The 25,386-nt window shown below is 44.1% G+C and overlaps 1 protein-coding gene across 1 annotated transcript in view; it reads left to right on the top strand.

Moving 5' to 3' along the window:
* The window catches only part of LOC147013799 (guanylate cyclase 2G-like), a 75,438-nt gene that overhangs the window by 9,395 nt on the left and 40,657 nt on the right, over positions 1–25,386 (top strand). The window contains exons 5-12 of the mRNA XM_085851033.1: positions 1,378–1,481; positions 1,597–1,751; positions 2,209–2,316; positions 5,701–5,784; positions 9,322–9,426; positions 10,093–10,164; positions 24,137–24,220; positions 24,368–24,425. Coding sequence (XP_085707159.1) covers positions 1,378–1,481; positions 1,597–1,751; positions 2,209–2,316; positions 5,701–5,784; positions 9,322–9,426; positions 10,093–10,164; positions 24,137–24,220; positions 24,368–24,425 — 770 coding nt within the window. The remainder of the gene's footprint in view (positions 1–1,377; positions 1,482–1,596; positions 1,752–2,208; positions 2,317–5,700; positions 5,785–9,321; positions 9,427–10,092; positions 10,165–24,136; positions 24,221–24,367; positions 24,426–25,386) is intronic.

The raw sequence follows: 25,386 nt of genomic DNA, 5'->3' as shown, positions 1-25,386 counted from the left end.
CTCTGGCATGCGTTTTAATACCAAAGCTCATCTTTGTGTTTTAGTACCATAGCTCATCGTTGTTGCCAAAGATTAAATACATCAGGTTCTATCTGGTTTTTTTTTTCTCTCTACAATCAATGAGTAGAAGTGTTTTGTTGTCACGTTTAAAACATTGATAGCATCTCCTGAAATTGACATTTCTATAAATTGTTCCCCTGAATAATCCATACCTGTTTCAGCAGTACGCAATTTATCCAACCATAATCTCCGAAACGCTTTCTTTAATTTTACGAACTTAAAGGGAAATAATAGTTTCGGCAATGTATTACATTTAACAGATAACGTCAGCATCTTTACAACACCCACGACAAATGTCGTGTTGTACCTTAGAAATCCCTTCTTTTCCAATGACTTCAAATAAAACATCTGATTTTCAAAAGTTATGTTGCTGTTATTCCATTGTATTTTATTCTCAATGTTATTCTCATCAGGTTAAATCACCAGCTGATCAAGCTCAATTTTGGGGTGGTGGCATTCAGGGGTGTCTGGCGGGCACACCCCACCACTGAAAATGTCTGGCACTGGCCATTCATGATATCTTGGACTATGCCAAACCACTTCCTGTAGGTTTCACCGGGTTAACTTAAGAGCTGATCTCGCTCAATTTTGGAGATGGGGGCATTCGGGGGTTTCTGGCGGGCACAGCCCACCACTGAAAATGTCTGGCAGTGGTCATACATGATATTCGGGACCATGCCGAACATTTTCCAGCAGGTTTCATCAGGTTAACTCATGAGCTGATCTAGCTCAATTTTGGGGTTCCGGTTATGTAATCTGGCAGGCACACCCCACTACTGAAAATGTCTGGCAGTGGCCATTCATGATACCCCGGACTACGCCGAACATTTTCCACTAGGTTTCATTAAGTTCACTCAGAGCTGATCTAGCTCCATTTTGGGGTCCCTTTCTGATGGCCCTTTTGACCACACCCACCATAATGTGCCCGGTAGACGTCCATTTCCTTATATGGACATGCACATGGACCATTGCTATATACATGAAAATTGGTTAATTTTCTAGCTTGGCTGACCTGGGCTCCCGGTATATATATATATATATATATATATATATATATATATATATATATATATATATATATATATCCTCCTGACATTCTTCCCTTCTTCACCCCTTTTGCCAGCAATTTCCATATCCTCTGTTTTCATTCTTTTACCCCTCCTTATCATTCTATCAATTCCCCCTAATTTTTCCCATCCACTTCCTCATCTTAATAAATAATACATACACGGATAAAATGCCACTATGCAGTTTTGATTTCCTAATGGAGAACGACCCACTCCGTTAAATGAGTTTGAATTGTTCCGTATCCTGTAGCATCACCAAAGAGTACGAATTAATGGCGTGGCCAGGAGGAGAGCCTCCAGCAGACGCTCCCAGGTGTGGCTTTGACAATGAATTGTGCACATCAGTGTTCAACAGTAAGTTCAGTACATTTTTCTTTTGATTAAATGAAAATAATTTCCTTTTACACGAAGACTAAGTGTAAGCTTTCTCTTCAACAGTCCTGATTCTGCACATTCGAAATCGCCGCAGATCCGACTGTTTTAATTGCCGGGGTCCTCCTGAGTGTAATGCTGGTGTTCATTGGAGGTTTCGCAACATGGAGAATAACGCGTCTGTCTGTTGTCAAAGAACAGGCCTGGTGGAAAGTCAACTACGAGGACATCACCATCCTTGACACCCACAAGGTAATTGTCTTTCCATCGGGATGTTTATCTTTGTTTGACATCTTTTTCACGTCTTTGTGTCCATGCACGTACATATGGAAAGACTAGATGAATGGGAGAATAATATGTGAAATGTAATGGAGAAACAACAGCAACGACAAATTTCCTTTGTAGCTTCTAAACATCATTAGACTAATAAATGGATGAACTGCTCACATCAGAGGATGACCTGAAATGGAAGAAACCTCCGCCAAAAATGAAAACTTAATCCGGGGAGAAATTTCTTCCATGGAGAACGGCCCTGAAAGACGTGTGCGATGGTCACGTGGGGTTTCAGAAGTTTCAATCAACACCGATCTTGAACAGCACTGTTTGAAGTCTCTTATAGTCTGGCCGACATCAATGTTATCACCCCCATCACAGTGTGATATTGCTTTGTTGTCTGAGTATCTGAGTGTGATGCCTGGTTTTCCCACAGGTGGAGACGTCTCATTCGGCAAGCGCTGAGGTCACCTCTGAATCGAAGGATACAAACAACACTGTGGAGACCACTCGCACATTTTACACCACCGTAGGCCTTTACAAGGTACTTGATTTTTGTGATGTGCTCAACTTTTGGTGTGAAATCAGTTTTTAATTCAAGCTGGTTCACATAAACTTGAGGAAATCGATATTGGGTGACGATCAAGAGAGACATGGTACATTTACATGTGGATTCATGCTAACAGCGATAGTCTGATAGATCACATATCCTCTGGGACTCTCATGTTGATTTCTGCCTTTCATTACCCCGCACGTTTTGCAAAAAAATGGGGGGATATTGTAATTGGCTCCGTCGATCTCTCCATCTGTCTGTCCGACTATCTCCTAAACAGTTGTGCAGAAATTCACCAAACTTCGTAGTTACAATCACCACATGGCACGAAGGTGCGAGAGCAGTATCATTTATGTCCCTACCCCATGGTGCAGCATCAAAAGGTCAAATCATACTAAAATACACAAGTTGGTGTCTGTCTGTCTGTCTGTCTGTCCATAATATATTTGGTCATTACTCATCAAATCTCAACCAAACTTGACAGGAGGACAATGGGTCACATGATAGAGGTTGTAGTGACTTCATCCCCCACGCCCCCACCCCACACTCTCCAAGGGGGTGGATATCCATGTTAAGATAGCCAATCATGGCATTTTTCCATGGCCACTTATAATAACAAAAGTAATAACAACACCAAAGAAGGACATTCGGTAGAGCGCATACCTCCGCCAGGCTGATTAATTTACATTTTGTATTAAACTGATGGGTTGGACCTGAACTAAAATTTAATCAGCTTGTTCTTGTCACCTAACCAACTCACCCACAAAGTTTTGTCCGAATCTGTCCATTTTTTTTTTGAGATATCATGCAAAATATTGTTTTATCCCTTTCATTCAATGGTGAAGAATCATTTTAAAAATTCTCGGATCCGGATCTGGATTTGAGTCTTCACCAAAGTCGAATCAATTATTTCTTGTTACATATCCAATCTGCCCACCAAATTTTGTCCAACTGCGTCCACAACGTTTTGAGATATCTTGCTATATGTCATTTTAGCCCGATCATTCACTAGTGAAGAATCACTTTAAAAATTCTCAGATCTATATCCGGATTCGGATCTTCACCAAAATCTAATCATTTTGTCTGTGTCACATACCCAAGTTCTCCACAAAATTTTGTCCACATCCGTCCACAAATTTTTGAGATATTTCGTTCACAAATAAACAAACAAGAAAAGACGTCGTACAGAGCACGATACTTGCAAAATCCACCCTCTTCTCCAAAGGTTTCCATGAATACATCAAATTGTTCATTTATTGAAGATTAAAATTGACAATCTTAATCAAAGCTCAGGTCAATCAGATGAAAATTGATTGTCAGATTGAAATTGATTTTAGAAGTTTGACCTTGAGTTGACCTTTGACCTTTTGACCTCTAAATCGTTGTTTTCCAAATTCAGTGATGCACTATGCAATTGCTGCTTAATTCTCAGGTTAATCAGATGAAAATTGATGATTTTTCAGTTTAAATTTGATGATTTTAGAAGTTTGACCTTGAGTTAAGCTTTGACCTTTTGACCTCAAAATAGTTGCTTTCCCAATTCAGTGATGGACTCTGCCAATCCTGTTCAACTTTCAAGTTAATAGGATGTAACATGATGATTTTTCAGATATAAATTCATGATTTTTGAAGTTTGCCCTTGAGTTGATCTTTGACCGTTTGACATCAAAAATAGTTGGTTTCCCAATTCAGTGATGCAATATGCAAATCTTGTTCAAATTTCAAGTCAATCGGATGAAAAATGACGATTTTAGAATTTCGACCTCAAGATGACCTATGACCTGAAAATCAATAGGCTTCTCAGTTGTTTTTTTTTGTATACCTTGTCGAGGCTCGTATGAGAGCTAACACACAACGCACAGCAAGGGGGCATGAGACAAGAGGGGGGGGTGGGAGGGACAAAACAGTGGGGAACAGACACATTAGGAGATCTGTGGAAGGGAGAGGGATGGGGGATGGGATGGGGAACATGGGGAAGAGAAGATGGACATTACAGGGACTTTCAGGAAGGAAAGCAGGGGAATTGAAGGAAGTGGGCTTGGGTGGATTATCGGGGGTAGAAAAGATCGAGGATTTGGATGGGGGATGATAAGAGGTGGTGGTGAACAGCTGTTTTGAAAGCCTGGCAGTTGAGACTACCTTTACAACTTGGTAAAGTTTTGTGAAGATTGGTTTTAATTTGTGACTTGTAGGCAATTGACAGACAGACAGACAGACAAACAGACAGAATAACAAAATTGACTGACCAATATACTTGAAAAATCTTTGATTTTGCAAGTAACAAACAAGATGAAGACGTCGTGCCGAGCACGATACTTACAAAATCCAGAAAACAAATTTAACCTCAAAAATAATGGGTGGTTGAATTCAATGACCAAATATGCAACTCCTCTTCAAATATCAAGTCAATTGGATGAAAATTCCCAGACCCAGTCAAAATGGGGAAAACATTTTTAACTCAAAGATCAAAGTCATTCCTGGTGGACTTTTTTTGCCATCTTTCAACTTTGCTTTAGGTGGGAAGCATGGAGATTTGCGATGACATGCCATCACCTTCACCATTTTTTTTTTTTTTTTTTGCCATGTACGGTGCACTTGTAACACCTGAACCAACTGAGCCCGGTCCGACGAATGATGCAAAAATACTGTCGTTTGTGAAGCCAGGATATTCTTCGCAGGAAAGTAGAGGCCCACAAACATCATTCACTGCGCTCACTCTTCCTATATATTCAGTGCAATTCTGTCATCTCTCCTGCAGACCCCCCACCACACCCCCCTCCTCAACCCTGGTCCAATCTAAACCATCCAGCATCTAATTTGAGGCCATCCAAATATTATGAATGCAAAACTAAAGGAGTGTGTACCTTGGAGAAGGAAAGTGTCTAAGATCTTTTTATGACTTGTACAAAAATACCCAAATTTATGAAATAATAATGATCTACAGTCCATGAAGAAGCTCATAATAAAAAGCCATAAGGACATTAGGAATAGTCAATGTACTTATTGTAAATTACGAGGACATAAAGAGATAATGATCAAAACAGTCCAGTATATGAGATTTGAATATGGGGTCCAAACATCGCAAGCAAAGTGCTCAGATGGGAATTCCAAATGGGCTAATCCCGAACTTTGATTCCGACATTGAGCATTTACACATGCCAGCCATGTCCATGTCGTATGACGTCATTCTGACCGGGTTTTCGAAGAACATGAACAGCTCTTGTATACACCGTGTGTTCATGTCCATCAAATTGAACTTTATTTGTTTCAATGATGTACTTTTTTTATATCATGGCAGATTTTATTGATATTTCATTGTTTTATACTCACCTGTTCACATGTTAGAAAATAGCATGCATGTTGCTTTTGTTTCAGGGCAATCGAGTTTCTGTCATATTTTTAGATCTGCCCTCTCCAAACAAAATCCAGAAGAAAAAGTTAATCAGTGAGTTAAATATGGTATGTACCTCACAGTTCTATCATTAATTGGGAATATCTAGTAAGCATGAGTAGTTTCTTTCTCATAATCAACTGTCAACTGTGCTACGTGAAGACGCGTGCACTCGACTCTCAGCATGTTTAGTCTTCATTCATATGTGCTCAATGTTGCTTTTCTATGAGCCTTGACCTTGGAGGGAAAAGTCACATTTTGAGAGAATTAACCTTAAACTGTTTTTTAGGCAGGGTTTTCTTTTGTTTTTATGCTTTTAATCACGTTTGCTTGGGAAGGTTGTGATCTGCCCGCTAGTTCCTGAATGCACGAGTGCAACAAAACAAGTAGCACAATGCATAAAGCTTATGATAAAGATGGAATAGCCTTGCTAGAGCATTGTCCAGTCTGTTCACTTCATCATTGTAATGCTTCTTCACAATTATTTTGCAAAAAAGTTTGGATTGGATGGCTGGCAGGGTCGCCTAGAGGTACTCATACTTTCCACTCAGCCATATAGCCGTCGAGCTTGGGATCGAATCTTGGCCCAGCGACATATTGTCATCCTGGTGTTTCACAGGCAGGGCGAGGCATCCATATGTGTCGTCCTCTTATTGAACCATCCAGACGGTCACCAATATAGTGACGGAGAGTCCTCGGGAATGCAACGTCGTTTGCCGGGAAAGGCAAAAAAATGCTTTACTTCAGTTGTTTTTTTTTTTTGTTTTTTTTTGTATACCTTGTAGAGGCTCGTATGAGGGCTAACACACAACGCACATCAAGGGGGCATGAGACAAGAGGGGCGGGAGTGGGAGGGACAAAACAGTGGTGAACAGACACATTAGATCTGTGGAAGGGAGAAGGATGGGGTGGGGAACATGGGGAATAGAAGATGGACATTACAGGGACTTTCAGGAAGGAAAGTAGGGAATTTGAAGGAGGTGGGCTTGGGTGGATTATCGGGGGTAGAAAAGATCGAGGATTTGGATGGGGGATGATAAGAGGTGGTGGGGAACAGCTGTTTTGAAAGCCTGGAGGGAAGAATGGGAAAGAATACAGTGAGGGAGTTTATTCCAAAGGCGGGAAAAAAGAGGAATGAAAGAGTGAAGGTGAGCAGTGATTCGTGATTTTGGTAGTTTTACCAGAAGGGGGTTGTTGGCGGACCTTGAGCGCCCTGTGGAAATGTGGTGGGGACAAATCACAGAGAGAGCAGGGGGGGGCAAGGCTGGAGAGGAGACGGTAGAATACAGAAAGACCACCGACTAACCTGCGGTGAGAGAGTGACAGGCCCAAAGACAGCCTCATTGCGGGAGATGCCGATGATCTTAAATGCCCTGGTTTCGACAGCGTGAAGCCGAGAAAGGTGGGAGGCAGGAGCACCAGCCCAGAGGGGAGAGCAGTACTCCATCAGGCTACGGACAAAAGCTTTGTAAGTGGTCAGGAGCTCAGGAAGGCCGAGGAAGGACTTTGCACGACGGAGGATTCCCATCGGTGACTGGCTTTGGAGGCGAGGTTTGAAATGTGGCTTTCCCAGGAAAGGTCATGGCAGATAGTGAGACCCAGAAGCTTGAAAGAAAGGACTTCTTCCAGAGGATTGTTGAGAAAGTGAATGGGGGGGGTTTCAAAACGGTCCTTTCGAAGAGACAAAGTGAGAGTGTGAGATTTGTCCGAATTGAAAGACATGTTCCACGTGTTGGACCAGTTTGTGATTTTATCCAGATCTGCAGTGAGCAAAGAAGCTGCTGCTTGCCGGTCTGAGAGATGACCGATGGTACGGCACAGGGTGGATTCATCAGCAAAGAGAAATAGAGGATTTTCCAGAGAGTCGGAGAGATCATTGATGAAAACCAGAAAAAGAACAGGGCCCAGAACGCTACCTTGAGGAACTCCAGCCTGCACAGGAAGAGGGGATGAAAGAACTCCATTTAGGGCCACACGTTGACTGCGACAGGAGAGGAAGTCTGCGAGCCATGAGTGGAGATGGCCTTGGATACCATGGGAAGAGAGTTTGGTGAGTAGGGCAGGGTGCCAGACTGTGTCAAAAGCACGTGATATGTCCAGGGATACGGCTCGGATTTCCTGTCTGGCATTGAGGACCTCCATCCATTGATGGGAGAGCAGAAGCAGCATAACCAGGGTAGAGTGACCAGGTCTGAAACCAAATCGATGATCGTAAATCAAGCCATTGGAGAAGAGGAAGGATTTCATGTCTGAAGCGATGATGGATTCCATAACCTTGCTGATGATTGGGAGAAGGCTGATTGGTCTGTAGTTACAGGGATCTGTTTTTGCACCTTTTTTATGCAGGGCAGTGATGTTTGCAGATTTCCAAGCAGATGGCAGATGACCTTGAGCAAATGAGAGGGTGAATAGAACAGAGAGAGAGGGTGAGCAAGAGCAGAAGTTTTGGACGTAACAGTTTCTCCAATGAGCCTGCTGCCTATGGAGTATTCGTCACTTTGAAAGGACGGGGGCCGAGCGAGACCCTTGATGAACCATCGCAGTTGTACCCTCCTAAAGAGGGGTTTTCATGTCAATTCCCAACAGAACGGTCGTGGTATTATTTGTGCCATGATTTACCATTCCCAATTCCAGACGGTGCATCACACCAACACTCCAGTTGTAAAAATACAAGATTTGTTGAAGAAAAAGGGGAGGGAGGATAAAGAAGCAATTTCACAGCAAATGGAGATCCCATACGGACTATAACTCCTGTTCCCATAAATAATCCCGTCGGCTTACGCGATACCTTAATGGCCCTCATGCTTACAAATAGGTGACAGATTGCGGAAGACAAGACTGAAAGAAACCTGTCCATGCACTATGCTTACGCATGGTGCTTGTGGTTGTGACAGAGTGGTGGGCCCATTGGAGATGAGACATGCTGCATCCTGGTGCGGGATCCCGCTGTGCTTGTCTCGGGTCATTCTGCCTTCCTGAGACATGGAGTCAGTTGTGAAACTGTGCCTTGCTCGGGTCCCTACTCGCCCGTTGGACTTGATGTCTCTCTCAAACCACTCACTAATCACTGACCCCACACAAAGCACTCCAGAACTGTCTCTTGACTCACTCGCGCTCCGTCTTTTATATCCATCCCCGAGCTGGTATAGCTTTGAGATGGTTCTTGTCCCTTCTCGATTGTGGGTAGGGTGACTTTCACCAAGTCCCTTCACGTGCCCTGTCAGGCGGTTCGCCTGTACCGGTCCATGCTCGAGAGGGCAAGAAGGTTAAAATGCATATCGACAGATTCCAAAGGAAATAATTTCAAGAATTAAGGTGCGGGAATGGTAAGGGCTTAGTTACACACATAACGGTGAGGGTACTCGATTTCTACTGAAACACTTTGACATGCGGCCTATCATTTCAGAAAGAAGGCAACACTTATGCTATATGTTTATTAATTAAATATCCATTATATCTTACTTCATTTACCCCCTCTGGCCATCCCCGCAACACTGTAAGTGAATGTAAGATAACTTCAGACGTAACATAAGTGAATCTAATTCTTCAAAAGTTACAAGAATCCCAATTGATGTCCTTGTTTTGAGACTGTGTTTTTGGAACAGATACATCCACTGCGTCATGAGAATTTGGCTCCTTTCTTCGGTGCCTGCCTGGATCATCCAAATGTCTGCCTTCTTACACATTACTGTGCCTTTGGAAGTCTCAAGGTATGGATCATCGAAACCCAAACTACATTTGATAGCTCAACAAATTGTAAAGGTAATAATACAAGTTCCCTTCCAATAAATACAGGAGCAGGAGGCCATGCCATAAGACCCATCAAGCCTGGACAATGGTTGCTTGTCCATGCTCTTTCCTTTTTAAATACTGAATGTACACCAAGGAAGCAGCAAGTGCCATTTTCTAAATCTTTAGTTTAACTCGGCCAGGGTCAGGTTCGAACCACCGACCTCCCAGACTCAGAGTGGATGCTCCAACCATTACATGACCGAATCTGGTTGGATTTTCTGATGAAAGGTTATTTCTCAAATCTGTACATTGGTGGAGTATCAGGTCTTTAAAAATGTATCAGGAAGATGTTGCAGTAGTCGCATTCCCTTCTTGGGGTTCACTCTATAATCAGCTGAGTGTGCTGGAATGTGGATCGAGATCTAAATGGCCTTATGTTTGCCTCAATGACGTGTTACAGGGCAATAATCTACTTTGTTTGCTTAAGCAGCACCAACGCTCTGCATAGAGTATGGTCCCAATCTCTTCCTCCTAATCTACTTTGTTTTAATTGGATCATAATAAACAAGATTGAATGGACCCTTAATTGGTGTTTGAATTATGACATCAGCTGTTGTTCAAAGGATGATCTTGTTTCTTTGCAGGATTTCCTGAAGACAAAAGCATTTGACCTGGACCTGACCTTTCATTTGTCTTTTGCCAATGACATTATCAATGTATGTCTGCCATATCTCTTTAATCATTCAACATCAAACACTATAGCTTATCAAAGGTCATGGGGGACACTCAATCATATTGAAAATGCAAAACAAACAATGGTGTGTAGCCACTTAACATCTTATAAGGCCTCCTCATGTCCTAATCACTTACTCTCATGTCCTAAACATCTGCTACAAGTTTTCGACAGATCTAACATGACAGACATCATGCATAAAGATTATGCTGACACATCATCTCCAAACTAGGATGGCATCCATGTGGCACGCAGGTCTTTGCAGACTGAGATTTAGAATGCTTTGCAGATTGCTTTCATTTATTTTTGACCATAAAGGCAAAATCCGGTGTTGGCTTAACAGTTAAGGTGGCTGGCTTAAAATCTTTGGGTCTTGAGTTTGAGCCCCTGTCGTGCTGTTAGACAACACCATGTAGGTTGACCCAGCCTGTCAGCCTTCCAAGGTTGGCAAAATAAGTACCAGCTTACTGGAAACGGGGGCACTGCATCAGTGGCACACCTGCACTCCCAACATTGATGTAACCAGCAACCTTAAGCTGCACACAAAATTATAATAATAATACTAATATATAGAATATATATGTATATATATATATATATATATATATATATATATATATATATATATATATATATATACACACAGTCAACCCCCGCTTCACCACAGTTCACCTATCGCGCCCCCGGTTCATCGCGGGTTTTCCCTTGGAACGTAACTAATTTTTTCTGCGGATTCCCCCGGTACATCACGGTAATAATATATAAAATATAAATTATTTAAGCAATAAATTATAACGCGTGGCCCTCGACCAGTCACAACGCACGAGACAAAGTTTCGCTTGTGAACTTCCAATATTTTCTACGTTTTTTTCTCCAAGCCCCACGATGCCGCCCAAACGCCCTGCACCTTCGAAAGCTTCTGGCAAGGAACCGAAGCGCCAGAGGAAGGTCCTGGGACGCTCCAGGAGAAGGTTTAGGTAAAGGTGCTCGATATATGCTTCGGGAAGGAAAAAGGTTTGCCTCCGTTGGACGAGCAATGCTCATACCCAGCACCTCAAAACCGACCAAACCAGACTAGTCGATCTCCGGCACCTCAAACCCAATCACTGCCAAACCGACCAGACCAGACTAGTCGATCTCCGGCTCCTCAAACCCAATCACTGCCAAACCGACCAGACCAGACTAGTCGATCTCCGGCACCTCAAACCCAATCACTGCCAAATCGACCAGACCAGATAAGTCGATTTTTTGGGGGAGGCGTCCATTCATCGCGGATTTTCACATAGCACGGGGAGGTTTGGAACGTAACCCCCACGAGAAACGGGGGATTACTGTATATATATATATATATATATATATATATATATATATATATATATATACCTACATATATATTGTCACGGCTGTGGAAATTCGCATTACACCATAAAGGGCCCTCAGGTGAGATATCTCCATAGGTACATGTGTAGTTAGCCCAAACCCGTTGTATAGAGGGAATTTATGTGATCCATCTGGGCTGCGACGCTTTGAGTTAGCCATTTTTCTGTTCTATCTTTTATTTCAAACAAACAGCATCTCGACAACCACGCCACCCCCACCACAGCGCCAACCACACCAAACCACGCCACCTCAACAACCATCGCGTTCTGACTTGGCACACGGTTGCCAGAGGCCTGGCCTTCGATGAGGGAAGCCCCCGTTCCCCCCCCTCCCCCGAACGAATGGTGCCGCCCCAGTGGATTTCACCCTGTGAGGGAAGAGGAAGAATGCCACGGCGGTGCGAGCATCGCCGATTGGGCGGAAGACCCCTCCTTCCGGAAGTTTCCAGCATGTTCTGGAAGGAGGGGCGGGAGTTGAGAGGGGGCGGGGCTTTGTGAAAAAGGGGGCAGAACGTGAGCGCAAGGGGCGGGGCTTGCTGAAGAAAAAGGGGCGGAACGAAAACGCGAAGGACAGTGAAGTTGAGTTTTAGGCCGAACGCGAAAGCGAGCGAGTGAGGAGAGCTCGGCGGGAAAAGGCCGAACACGAGCGAGTGAGGAGAGCTCGGCGGGAAAAGGTTGAACGCGAACGCGGGCGAGTGAGGAGAGCTCGGCGGGAAAGGCCGAACGCGAACGTGAGAGAGTGAGGAGAGCTCGGCGGGAAAAGGCCGAACGCGAGCGAGTGAGGAGAGCTCGGCGGGAAAAGGCCGAACGCGAGCGAGTGAGGAGAGCTCGGCGGGAAAGGCCGAACGCGAATGCGAGTGAGTGAGGAGAGCTCGGCGGGAAAGGCCGAACGCGAACGCGAGCGAGTGAGGAGAGCTCGGCGGGAAAAGGCCGAACGCGAGCGAGTGAGGAGAGCTCGGCGGGAAAGGCCGAACGCGAGCGAGTGAGGAGAGCTCGGCGGGAAAGGCCGAACGCGAACGCGAGCGAGTGAGGAGAGCTCGGCGGGAAAGGCCGAACGCGAGCGAGTGAGGAGAGCTCGGCGGGAAAGGTTGAACGCGAACGTGAGCGAGTGAGGAGAGATCGGCGGGAAAGGCCGAACGCAAACGCGAGCGCGTGAGGAGAGCTCAGCGGGAAAGGCCGAACGCGAGTGAGTGAGGAGAGCTCGGCGGGAAAAGGCCGAATGCGAGCGAGTGAGGAGAGCTCGGCGGGAAAGGCCGAACGCGAGCGAGTGAGGAGAGCTCGGCGGGAAAGGCCGAACGCGAGCGAGTGAGGAGAGCTCGGCGAGAAAGGCCGAACGCGAACGCGAGCGAGTGAGGAGAGCTCGTCGGGAAAGGTTGAACGCAAACGCGAGCGAGTGAGGAGAGCTCGGCGGAAAAGGCTGAACACGAGCGCGGAGAGCTGAGTGGAGTTCCTGAGGAGAAGTGCGAGCGGACGCGGAGGCTCTCGGACTAGATCTCGCTCGCTGGACCGTGCTGGTTGGGTCGCTCCGGACCGACGGCGCCTTGAGGGGATCGGCAGTGCTGGCGGAGCCAGATCACGGTGGACACCAGCTCGGGGAGCTCCCTACGGTCACGCTCTTTCAATCATTTCTTTTGGGTTTTTGTATGAATGGTGTGGCGCCGTGTCCTGTAAATTAGAATAGTGTATGTGACTGTGCTGTGAATAATTGCTTATTCGGTTTTAACTCTTTCCCTGCTTTCTTTTGCTGTAAATACGTGCTTCCGTGTGTCGCGCATTAAATGTGCTTGTCCAATTGTTCTCCCGTTTTGCTTCATCCTTTCCTCCGTTGAAAGTTCCATCTTGCATCACGTAAGCGATTGATAGTGGGTTTAAAATGCCCGGTAAATAATCTGAACCGTCGAGGTCGACGATAACTCCGCTCGGTTATCCCTGCAGCACAGAACGAGCCGCTTAAGCGGTTTGTGTCCGAGAAGTCGACCTGTGGCATGGTACAACTCCTCGGTATGCTACCCACGTGGGTATTTAGGTATATCGACATTCGGAGACTCACCCTATTTCGCGCGGGTAGAATGCAGACTGGGTTGTGGTGAGGTTAAACCCCCACCCGTGTCTGGCTCCTGGCGGTAGTTCCAAGAGGGTCACGACTGAATTGTCCGTTCTGGTGGGCGACGCGGTCGCCATTCGAGTCAAGCTGCCGATCGCACGCCAGCGGGCGCGATTTCGCAACAATATTATTTATACCTTCAAATATAGTTATACATTTATTTATACATTCATATATATATATATATATATATATATATATATATATATATATATATATATATATATATATATATATAGTCATGCTCCGCTTAACGACGTTCCGGGCAATGACGGATCGCATACAAGTCGAATGTGCCAGCTCCGAAATTTTTTTTTTTTTTTTTTAATGTAACTGAAAAATTCCTCTCGCCGATTGATGTAGCCTCATATAAAAATAGCACATACAATTATGTACACTGTACAGTACATAATACCTCATAATGATAATAAACGACAGTGTGGCCCTGTTATAATGCGATCGTTGAAGTTCATAAAATGTCATCGCGAAAAAAACAGGGTCGTGCTAAATCGGGATTCAAGGAAATCGGCTTTCAAACTGAACCAATGTTTGCACGTTTACCTTCTAGCAAGTAAATTACCTTTGAATTGAAGAATTCCGTGAATAAATCGTTCTTCTTAGTCGACATTAAAACACAAATTTATTTTTAGTGAAGCTTTTTATGTTAAAACAATCGCACTGTTCCGAAAATATATATCACAATTGACAGGTGCTCATTTCTTCATTTGTAAATTATAACATCGATGCAATGATTACGTATTTATAAAATCCAAACGCTAATTATTCACCTTTCTATAATTATCGATGCGAGGAGATTGTAAGCTGCTGCTAACAACACCGATGGCCGTCATGAACAGCACAAAGGTAAAACTAACGTGTCTTCCGTCTCTCTTGGATGTGTGTTACAATTGCCGACAGTATTCAGTACAGTAACATGCTGTACAGGTTTGTATCTGAGGAGCAATAGGCTACACCATATAGCCTCGGTGTGTAGGTTTGTGTTAGTACGATGTTCGAAAACGAAAAAAAAAAAAAAGGATGTTCGCACAATGACGACGTCGGTTAACGACGCGTTTCTCAGAACATAACCCCGTCGTTAAGTGGCGCATGACTGTACATATATATATATATATATATATATATATATATATATATATATATTGTTACGGCTGTGGAAATTCACAGGACACCATAAAGGATATCCCCAAGATCAGTTATATTGCTAAATGTGTGTTCAGTTTGATTTCCCCACCGTTGTCTAAAGGGATTTATTCGTGTTGACAGGGCTGTGATCTTTGAGTGAGCCGTTATTCTTTGCTATTGTTATTTTGGACCAACCACACCACCAATCACCTTTTTACAAGCACCCAACCACACCACCCTCACGACCACTACCCAACACCAACCACGCCACCATTACAACAACCAATCAGCTTCTCCACACCCACGCTACAACCCTCTCCGCATCGAAAACCATCTCTGCCATGGAGAAAGAAGAAGGCGTTCCGATAACGCACGGATTTTTCCTCTTAATTTCCTACGCTTCGGGACGGGGGAGGGGCGAGTGGAGGGAGAATCGAGAAGCGCTACCAGGATGATTGCTACGAAAAACCCCGACCCACGAGGAAAACGCCCCCCTTCTGGAAGTTTCCCACAGGAGCTGGAAGGAGGGCGGGGCGAGAAGGGAGGGGGAATAAAAGGGCATGCTGGACGCAGCGCAGGAACTGCGTGGAGAGATCCAAGTCGAGCAGCGAGGAGAGTTGGTTGTTGGTCAGTCGGTGGAGGTCTCGGTCTGGGTGGAGCAGTCAGTCAGTGGAGGTGCTTGAGAGGGTCCATCAAGGGTTGCCCAAACAAGTCACCACGAGGATGGAGGTAACCTGCGGCGGCCTCTGGCAGTCCCTTCAGTCAACCAGGCTCCTTGGATATAAAGGCCTACGGGTCCAGTCTGACTCCCTTGTCTACGAGGGTGGTCTTCTCCCTGTTTCTTTGTGTGAATGTTGTGGCGCCATGTCCTGCAAGTAGAACTGTGTTAGTGCTTGTAAATAATAATAACCATAGACGGTTGTAGTGCTTTTACCTTGCTCGTGTCTTGTCCCCTTCCCCCATTCATTGCATCCCTGTTTACTTGTACATTATAAATAAATGTCCTTGTGTGAATGTTAACCTGTTCGTCGTGTCCTTTCCCCCCAATTGAAATGCTATCTTGCTTTCGGAATAATAGCGGGCTTTTTAATAGCCAATAAAAGAATTGGGTCCAGCGAGGTCTCGCGATAATACACCGCTCGCTTATCCCAGAACGGAACGAACCGCTTAAGCGGTTCGTGTCCAAGCAGACCTCGCTGAGGTACGGTTTCTCGGTAGTCTGCCCACGCGAATACTTAGGTATATCGATAATTCGGCGATTGACCCTGTCGCGCGTGGGTAGAGTGTTGACTCGGCCGTGGTGTGCGTTTGGAGCACACCCGTGACTGGTTTCCTGCGTTGTTCCGGAAGGTCGCGACTGAATTGTTCATCCGGTGGGCGAGACGGCCGTCATTGGCAAAAGCGGCAGTCCGCACACTGGGCGGGCGGTAAATTCGTAACAATATATATATATATATATATATATATATATATATATATATATATATATATATATATATATTTATACATACATACATACACTGATGAGCCAATATATTATGACCACTGACATGTGAAGTGAATAACATTGATTTATCTTGTTGCAATGGCACCTGTCAAGGGGTGGGATATATTAGGCAGAAAGTGAACATTCAGTTGTTGAAGTTGATGTGTTGGATGCAGGAGAAATGGGCAGGAGTAAAGACCTGAGTGACTTTAACAACGGCCAAATTGTTATGGCCAGACGACTGGGTCAGAGCATCTCTGAAACGGCAAGGCTTGTGAGGTGCTCCCGGTCAGCAGTGGTGAGGACACACTGGCAGTGGTCCGACGAGGGACAAACCAGCGACAGGGTGTTGGGCGCCCAAGGCTCATCGATGCGCGAGGGCAAAGAAGGCTATCCCGTCTGGTCCGAACCGACAGAGGGTCTACTGTTGCACAGGTCACAGAAAATTTTAATGGTGATCATGGGAGGAATGCGTCACAATCCACAGTGCATCGCACCCTGCTGCGTAGCCGAAAACTGGTTAGAGTGCCCATGATGACCCCTGTCCGCCATCGAAAGCGCCTACAATGGGCACGTGAGCATCGGAACAGGGCCTTGGAGCATTGGAAGAAGGTCGCCTGGTCCGATGAGTCCCGTTTTCTTTCAGATCACATGGATGGCCGTGTACGTGTGTGCCATTTACCTGGGGAAGTGATGGCACCAGGATGCACTGTGGGAAGACGACAAGCCGGTGGAGGGAGTGTGATGCTCTGGGCAATGTTCTGCTGGGAAACCCTGGTTCCAGCCATTTATGTGGATGTCAATTTGATACGTGTCACCAACCGAAACATCGTTGCAGACCAGGTATACCCCTTCATGGTAATGGTATTCCCTGATGGCAGTGGCCTCTTTCAACAGGATAATGCGCCCTGCCACACTGTACACATTGTTTGGTTTGAGGAACATGATGAAGTGTTCACGGAGTTGCCCTGGCCTCCAAATTCTCCAGATCTCAATCTGATTGAACATCTGTGGGATGTGCTGGACTGACAAGTCCGATCCACGGCGGCTCCACATCGCAACTTACAGGACTTGAAGGATCTGCTACTAATGTTTTGGTGCCAGATACCACAGGACACCTTCAGGGGTCTTGCAGAGTCCATGCCTCGGCGGGTCGGCGCTGTCTTGGCCGCACACGGAGGACCAACAGCATATTAGGCAGGTGGTCATATTGTTTTGGCTCATCAGTGTTTATACACACATATATATATATATACAGTGGGGAGAACAAGTATTTGATACACTGCCGATTTTGCAGGTTTTCCCACTTACAAATCACAGAGAGGTCTGTAATTTTTATCATAGGTACACTTCAACTGTGAAAGACGGAATCTAAAACAAAAATCCTGAAAATCACATTGTATGATTTTTAAATAATTAATTTGCATTTTATTGCATGAAATAAGTATTTGATCACCTACCAACCAGTCAGAATTCCGGCTCTCATAGACCTGTTAGTTTTGTCTTTAAGAAGCCCTCCCATTCGCCACTCATTACCTGTATTAACTGCACCAGTTTGAACTCGTTATCTGCATAAACGACAGCTGTCCACACTCAATCAATCAGACTCCAACCTCACCAAAATGGGCAAGACCAGAGAGCTGTCGAAGGACATTGGGGACAAAATTGTAGACTTGCACAAGGCTGGGATGGGCTACAGGACAATAGGCAAGCAGCTTCGCGAGAAGGCAACAACTGTTGGCACAATTATTAGAAAATGGAAGAAGTTCAAGATAACAGTCAATCTCCCTCGGTCTGGGGCTCCATGCAAGATCTCACCTCGTGGAGCCTCAATGATCATGAGAGGTGAGGGATCAGCCCAGAACTACACGGCAGGACCTGGTCAATGACCTGAAGAGAGCTGGGACCACAGTATCAAAGAAAACCATAATTAACACACTACGCCGTCATGGATTAAAATCCTGCAGCGCACGCAAGGTCCCTCTGCTCAAACCAGCGCATGTCCAGGCCCGTCTGAAGTTTGCCAATGACCACCTGGATGATCCAGAGGAGGAATGGGAGAAGGTCATGTGGTCCGATGAGACCAAAATAGAGCTTTTTGGTTTAAGCTCCACTCGCCATGTTTGGAGGAAGAAGAAGGATGAGTACAACCCCAAGAACACCATCCCAACCGTGAAGCATGGAGGTGGAAACATCATTCTTTGGGGATGCTTTTCTGCAAAGGGGACAGGACGACTGCATCGTATTGAGGGAAGGATGGATGAAGATTCCGGATGGGGCCATGTATCGCGAGATCTTGGCCAACAACCTCCTTCCCTCAACAAGAGCATTGAAGATGGGGCGTGACTGGGTCTTCCAGCATGACAACGACCTGAAACACACAGCCAGGGCAACTAAGGAGTGGCTCCGTAAGAAGCATCTCAAGGTCCTGGAGTGGCCTAGCCAGTCTCCAGACCTGAACCCAATATAAAATCTTTGGAGGGAGCTGAAAGTCTGTGTTGTCCAGCGACAGCCCCGAAACCTGAAGGATCTGGAGAAGATCTGGATGGAGGAGTGGGTCAAAATCCCTGCTGCAGTCTGTGCAAACCTGGTTAAGAACTTCAGGAAACATCTGATCTCTGTAATTGCAAACAAAGGTTTCTGTACCAAATATTAAGTTCTGTTTTTCTGATGTATCAAATACTTATTTCCTGCAATAAAATGCAAATTAATTATTTAAAAATCATACAATGTGATTTTCAAGATTTTTGTTTAAGATTCCGTCTTCCACAGTTGAAGTGTACCGATGATAAAAATTACAGACCTCTACGTGCTTTGTAAGTGGGAAAACCTGCAAAATCGGCAGTGTATCAAATACTTGTTCTCCCCACTGTATATATATATATATATATATATATATATATATATATATATATATATATATATATATATATATATATATATATATATATATATATATATGTATATATATATGTATATATATATGTATATATGTATACATATATACAGTATATATACAGAATATATACAGTCTGGTGTTGGCGCAGTGGTTAGTGCAGCGGCTTGGGATCCAAAAGGTCCTGAGTTCAAGCCCCGTTGGGCCACTGAATTAACACACCAGGGGGTTGACTCAGCCTGTCATCCTTCCGAGGTCGGCGAAATGAGTACCAGTATACTGGGCCGGTATATACCCCGGTTAAAATAGGTGTACCATATCCCTGTGTCGTAAGAGGCGACCAGGGTTGCGTCAGGAAGGGCATCCGGCGTAAAACATGTGCCAAATCACTATGCGGATCATACGGATGATCCGCTGTGGCGACCCCTAACGGGAGCAGCTGAAAGAAGAAGAAGAAGAAGAAGAAGATACAGTATATATACATTCATACATGCACACATATATACACATCAACATATATATGTATGTATATATATATATATATATATATATATACATATATATATATATATATATATATATATATATATATATATACATACATTTGTATCGACATTCATTCATACATATATATATATATATATATATATATATATATATATATATATATATATATACACATTTGTATCGACATTCATTCATACATATATATATATATATATATATATATATATATATATATAGAAATATATATATATATGTGTATATATATATATATATATATATATATATATATATATATATATATATATATATATATATATACACGAGGTCCATCTAAAAAGTAACGGGACTGAGCCTGCTGTGTGCTCCACTTGCACAACTTGAATGAACGGGTTGCGTCACAGTCTTTCGCAACATTCCAGCAATATATATGATTGGTGATGGTTGACTGCTCATTGTGTGATTTTTTTTTACAGGTCGTGCTTTGCACATTGTCTCGTCTGAGTCTTCGCGCTGAGTCGTGAGCAGAGAGCCAATCTGAAGTTTCTTGCTAAGCTTGGCAAAACACCTTCCGAATCCTTCACAATGCTGCAGAAAGTCTACGGGGAAGAAACGATGTCACGTACACGTGCATTTAAATGGCACAAGAGGTTCAAAGAGGGACGTGAGGAGGTTGAAGACTATCCACGATCTGGAAGACCTTCAATGAGCAGAACGGCGGACAACATCAAGCGTGTGAAGCGGATGGTGCGTGCAGATCGTCGACTCACGGTGCGGATGATTGCTGAGGAACTTTCCATCAATAAGGACACTGTCTGGAGCAATATCACTGAAAATCTCGAAATTCGCAAGGTGTGCGCAAAGATGGTCCCCAAGCTGTTGTCCGAGGACCAGAAACAGCAAAGAGTCACTGTCTGTCAAGACATTATCGAGCACCTCGAAGACGATCCAGAGACCAAATGGCAGAGTCATCAGTGGAAAACTCCGGCATCACCAAGACCAAAGAAAGCAAGGATGTCGAAGTCGAAGGTCAAGGTGATGCTCATCGCATTTTTTGACATCAAGGGCTCGTCCATTTCGAGTTTCTACCACAGGGTCAAACAGTTCTGTGGACGAGAGTTCTTGTGGAGTTCTGTGGAGTTCCACAGGAGGAGTTCTGTGGAGTTCCACAGGAGGAGTTCTGTGGACGAGAGTTCTTGTGTGGTTACGAGGAGTGGTTACGAGCAGCGGTTGTGAGGGGCCAGTTTTGTTCACAGTGGCTGAAGAACCAGTTGTTCACGGTGACTGTTACGAGGAGTTCTTGGCTGGTTTTGACCCCGGCCATTCATCATGCGAGCTCCGCTACGAGCCACGAGTCCCACACGTGCGACTGGGACCAAACCGACGACCTTTGGCAGGTGCCGCATTGTAGAGTACTCCTTTCCCTCCGATGGCCAGGTACCCACCGAACTCTAACCCCCAGCTTGTCTCTCTCCATGGCTGCGAGGGTCCAAGAAAGACTCTGGGTTTTCTTTTCATTTGTGTGTGTGTGTGTGTGTGTGTCTGCGTGTGGGCCCGTCTTTAAGTAGAACTGAATAAGTGTTTTTGGATCATTGAAAATACTTCTTGCATATTCGCGTTCAGTCTTGTTTTGTGTCTTCATTTATTGCAAATAAAACTTGTCAGAAATGTTCCCAGTCCGTTTCTGTCCTTTCTTGAATTGGTCCAGCATGGTTCGGATCTGAGTTTAAGTGGGGTTTTATCCCCGCTAATCCGTTCATTCCAACCGGCACGGCTTTGGCAGTGTCTGCTCGGCTGCACCCGAACCAGAGTTGGTAGTCGGTAGTTGGAAATCTCCCGCAGTCGGTAGAGTGACCCCGTTCAAGCAAGACGTGCCGAGGGCGTGGTTTCCCCGGTAGTCAAAACTGCGTAGTTAATAAGGTAAATTGGTTATAGACAAATAGACCCTACGCAACGCAGGTTGAGATATTGGCGACCACGGTCGGTGAATCGATCCGCCGGCTCGCGGAGTTATCCGAGCGACGGCCGACAATTCCGGGGAGATTGGTGGGAGCCGACGTAGCTTTCATGGTCGTTCTCGCCACAGACCCCCGGCCCACATATATATATATATATATATATATATATATATATATATATATATATATATATATATATATATATATATATATATATATATATATATACATACATATATGCAGGGTGGGGCATTTATATCTGATGCTTTTTTTTATCCTTATAACTTTTTATCTTGCCAAAACGAAGTTTTTGCAAGATATGTTAGTCAGCTTGTGTTTTTTTTGTTTTGTTTTGTTTATTTGTTTGTTTGTCTGTAATCACGTATAAAAAATTCTGCAGAGCACAGTTATCATTGGAAATTTTTGTAACTTCGCATATCAGAGGCCACCTTTGGTCCCTTTCAGCGCACAAAATTTTGAAGGTCAGGGTCACTTTGTCGCAAATCAGGGGAGTCGACGAAACCCTTATTTTTTGAGTAATTTTGATCGGATCATCTTCAAACTTCATGGGAATATAGTTCATGGTCTGGCGCTCAGCTGATTAATTTTTGGTGGCGATTGGCCTTCATATGTTTGTTTTTTTTGTCTGTTATCACGTATAAATCACTCTGCAGAGCACAGTTATCATTGGAAATTTTTGTAACTTCGCATATCAGAGGCCTATAGAGGTCCCTTTCAGCGCATAAAATTTTGAAAGTCAAGGTCAAAGGTCAAGGTCACTTTGTTGCAAATCAGGGGAGTTGACGAAACCCTTATTTTTTGAGTAATTTTAATCGAATTGTCTCCAAACTTTATGGAAATGTAGTATATGGTCTGGCATTCAGCTGATTAGTTTTTGGTGGCGATTGGCCTTGACCTTCATGGTTAGCGCCTGAGGTCAAAAATATTTGACCCCAAGGTCAAATTTTCAAGTTTTAGGAACCATATCGTGTAGTACCTCAAGCCTGGTGTTGGCACAGTGGTTAGGGCAGCGGCTTGGGATCCAAGAGGTCCTGAGTTCAAGCCCCGTTGGGCCACTGAATTAATACACCAGGGGGTTGACTCAGCCTGTCATCCTTCCGAGGTCGGCGAAATGAGTACCAGTATACTGGGCCGGTGTATACCCCAGTTAAAATAGGTGTACCATATCCCTGTGTCATAAGAGGCGACCAGGGTTGCGTCAGGAAGGGCATCCGGCGTAAAACATGTGCCAAATCACTATGCGGATCATACGGATGATCCGCTGTGGCGACCCCTAACGGGAGCAGCCGAAAGAAGAAGAAGAAGAAGAAGAAGAAGAAGATCGTGTAGTACCTCAAATTGAACACTCTGAGTGCTTTCTAGATATGTCAAGCTTGAGACATTATGACGTCATTTGGTGACGTTATGAGGCAAACACATATTTTTCATGGTTACTCTGTAGAACGATTCTCATCGGAATCTCTCTTAGGCAGATATTCCTCAAGGAGTCGCTCCTGGTGGATAGCAGCTCTGTTCACCTCAGTGTGACCTTAAAGAAGTCACACGTGGTCACCTTTTGGCAAGATACGGGTCACCCTGCAGGTGACATTGGTTTTATTTGTTTTTTAACCAAATAAAATAAAATTTCTATGCAACATAGGCACATACGTTAAGTTTTTAAAATCGGTTTTGATTCTTTACTTCTTAAAAATTACATCAGACAAATGGGCCCCTTTTGAATTCGTGCATTTATGGCAGCGGATCATCATATTGTTCATTACCGCAAGCAATGTCTCTATATCAATAAAGCGGATGGTTGCAGTGATGTTTGCCTTCAATTCATCGATCGATGTTGGATGTTCTTATAAACTTTGCCCTTCAGACATCCCCATAGGAAGAAATCTGGTGGGGTTAAATCTGCCAAATCAAAGTGTTTCTCATCTGTCATGATGACCTTTGTTTGTGAAATTGGCAAGCTCATTGCATTATAAAAAAAATAAAAAATTAAACAACAAAAAAAATGCTCATTGCATATAAAGTGCTCCATCATTAAAAACTTTCACGTATTATCTGCAAAACACAGAAAACAATAATTAATTATGCCAAGACTGCTTCCAGCTGGAAAGATTGCAAATGTGTCAGATATAAATGCCCCACCTTGTACGTACATATACATATACATACATGCATCATGGTATTTTTTTAGCATGGACTTCTGCTCGTTTAATATAATGTTCTATCTATTCCCTAACTGTTGTAACAATTCCTGCCAGAGATTTGTATAACCAGCCTATCATTAGCAAAGGGATGTCCCAAATCTTTTGCTCGGATAGTGTCCAAGTAGGCTGCACACATAGTACACACATAGTACACACATAGTACACACATAGTACACACATAGTACACACATAGTACATAGTAGTTGGGTACACACATAGTACGAGCTTTGAGCCATGATGCAATTTTTTTTCCCTGTACCTTGCAGGGGATGATGTTCATCCACCTGTCACCCCTACAATCTCACGGCAATCTGAAGCCTTCCACCTGCCTTGTGAACAACTCGCTGCAAGTAACGTGTTGCACTTTTAGCAATAGTTTGGCTTGTCGATAACATCCGAATACAGTCCAATCCAATGTCATAGTTGTACAGACTTGTTCCTTTTCTCATACATTACATGTTGTACAGGTGGGAATGAATGTTGCCCTTTCCTCACAGGTCATGCTAACAGGATATGGACTCCCATCTCTTCGAGAAACGAAAGATGAAGCTAAGGGTCTGTATCCTGGAAAAACACTTGAAAGTTTGTTGAGAGTACAAATGCTAACAATTAGCGGAAGCATATTTGGAGACATTAATGCACTTTAACACACGTAAATTAGAAAGGCATTAGTGGACAAATAGACGAAGCAATGCAGCATTATTGGATTTGGAGTTACCCTGAGCACTGTGCTCAAAAAGGAATTCCAAACGGACTAACCTATACCTTTTATAAGGTTGTTGCTTTGCTGCAAGATACCATTAGGCTTGGACACCAGTATGATGATCCAATAACAAATATTTTTTGGATCCTTACCCTTATTGTTTGTCGAATCGATATTCTGACTCTTTGTTGACATGGTTTCCGTTTGATTTATTCACTTTGCTGGTGGATAATTGGATTCCAAGCCTGGTATTGAGCTCCTATGGCTGATCGGATGACCTCGAGGTACGAACACTCGACTCTAAGCTATCTAGCCTGGGTTTGAATCCTGACCCAGCTATAAACTGTCATGCTGATGTTTCACATGCAGGGTGATTCCTCTCTGTGTGTACTGTTACTCAGGTGGAGGTTAACCTGGGTGTCCTGTCTGCCAGCATTAGTTGGTGGACGTTAAAGATCCCACGCTGTCCTTTGTAAAGAGTGGGCGAGCTATCACCCGCACTCTAAACAAATTCCTGCCACCTTTGGTCAAATGGGGGGCTTTGCCAGCTGGCTCATGAAAGATTTGGTCCAAAAACCTAACCCTGCCGACCCCTTAATTTGGTGGGAATAATTGGGACAATGAAACAAGTAAAATAGATGGGGTTATGTAAGAGAGGTATTGTGCCTGTCCTTGTTTTCCTGATATTCCTCTGTGTGATGTGGTGTCACACAGTGAGAAAGTTTCCATGTTTACATTGTGAGCTAAGTTTGTATTCCGAACGAAGGCACAAGGCAAGTCGAGCACATGCTTTGAATCAAGATGCCTTGAATA

The sequence above is a fragment of the Eptatretus burgeri genome, chromosome 13 (genome assembly GCF_056783735.1).
Source record: "Eptatretus burgeri isolate ZD-2024b chromosome 13, Ebu_testis_v1, whole genome shotgun sequence".
In the NCBI taxonomy this organism is placed as follows: domain Eukaryota; kingdom Metazoa; phylum Chordata; class Myxini; order Myxiniformes; family Myxinidae; genus Eptatretus; species Eptatretus burgeri.
Note: the sequence above shows the minus strand (reverse complement) of the source record. Positions and strands in the feature narration are given on the sequence as shown.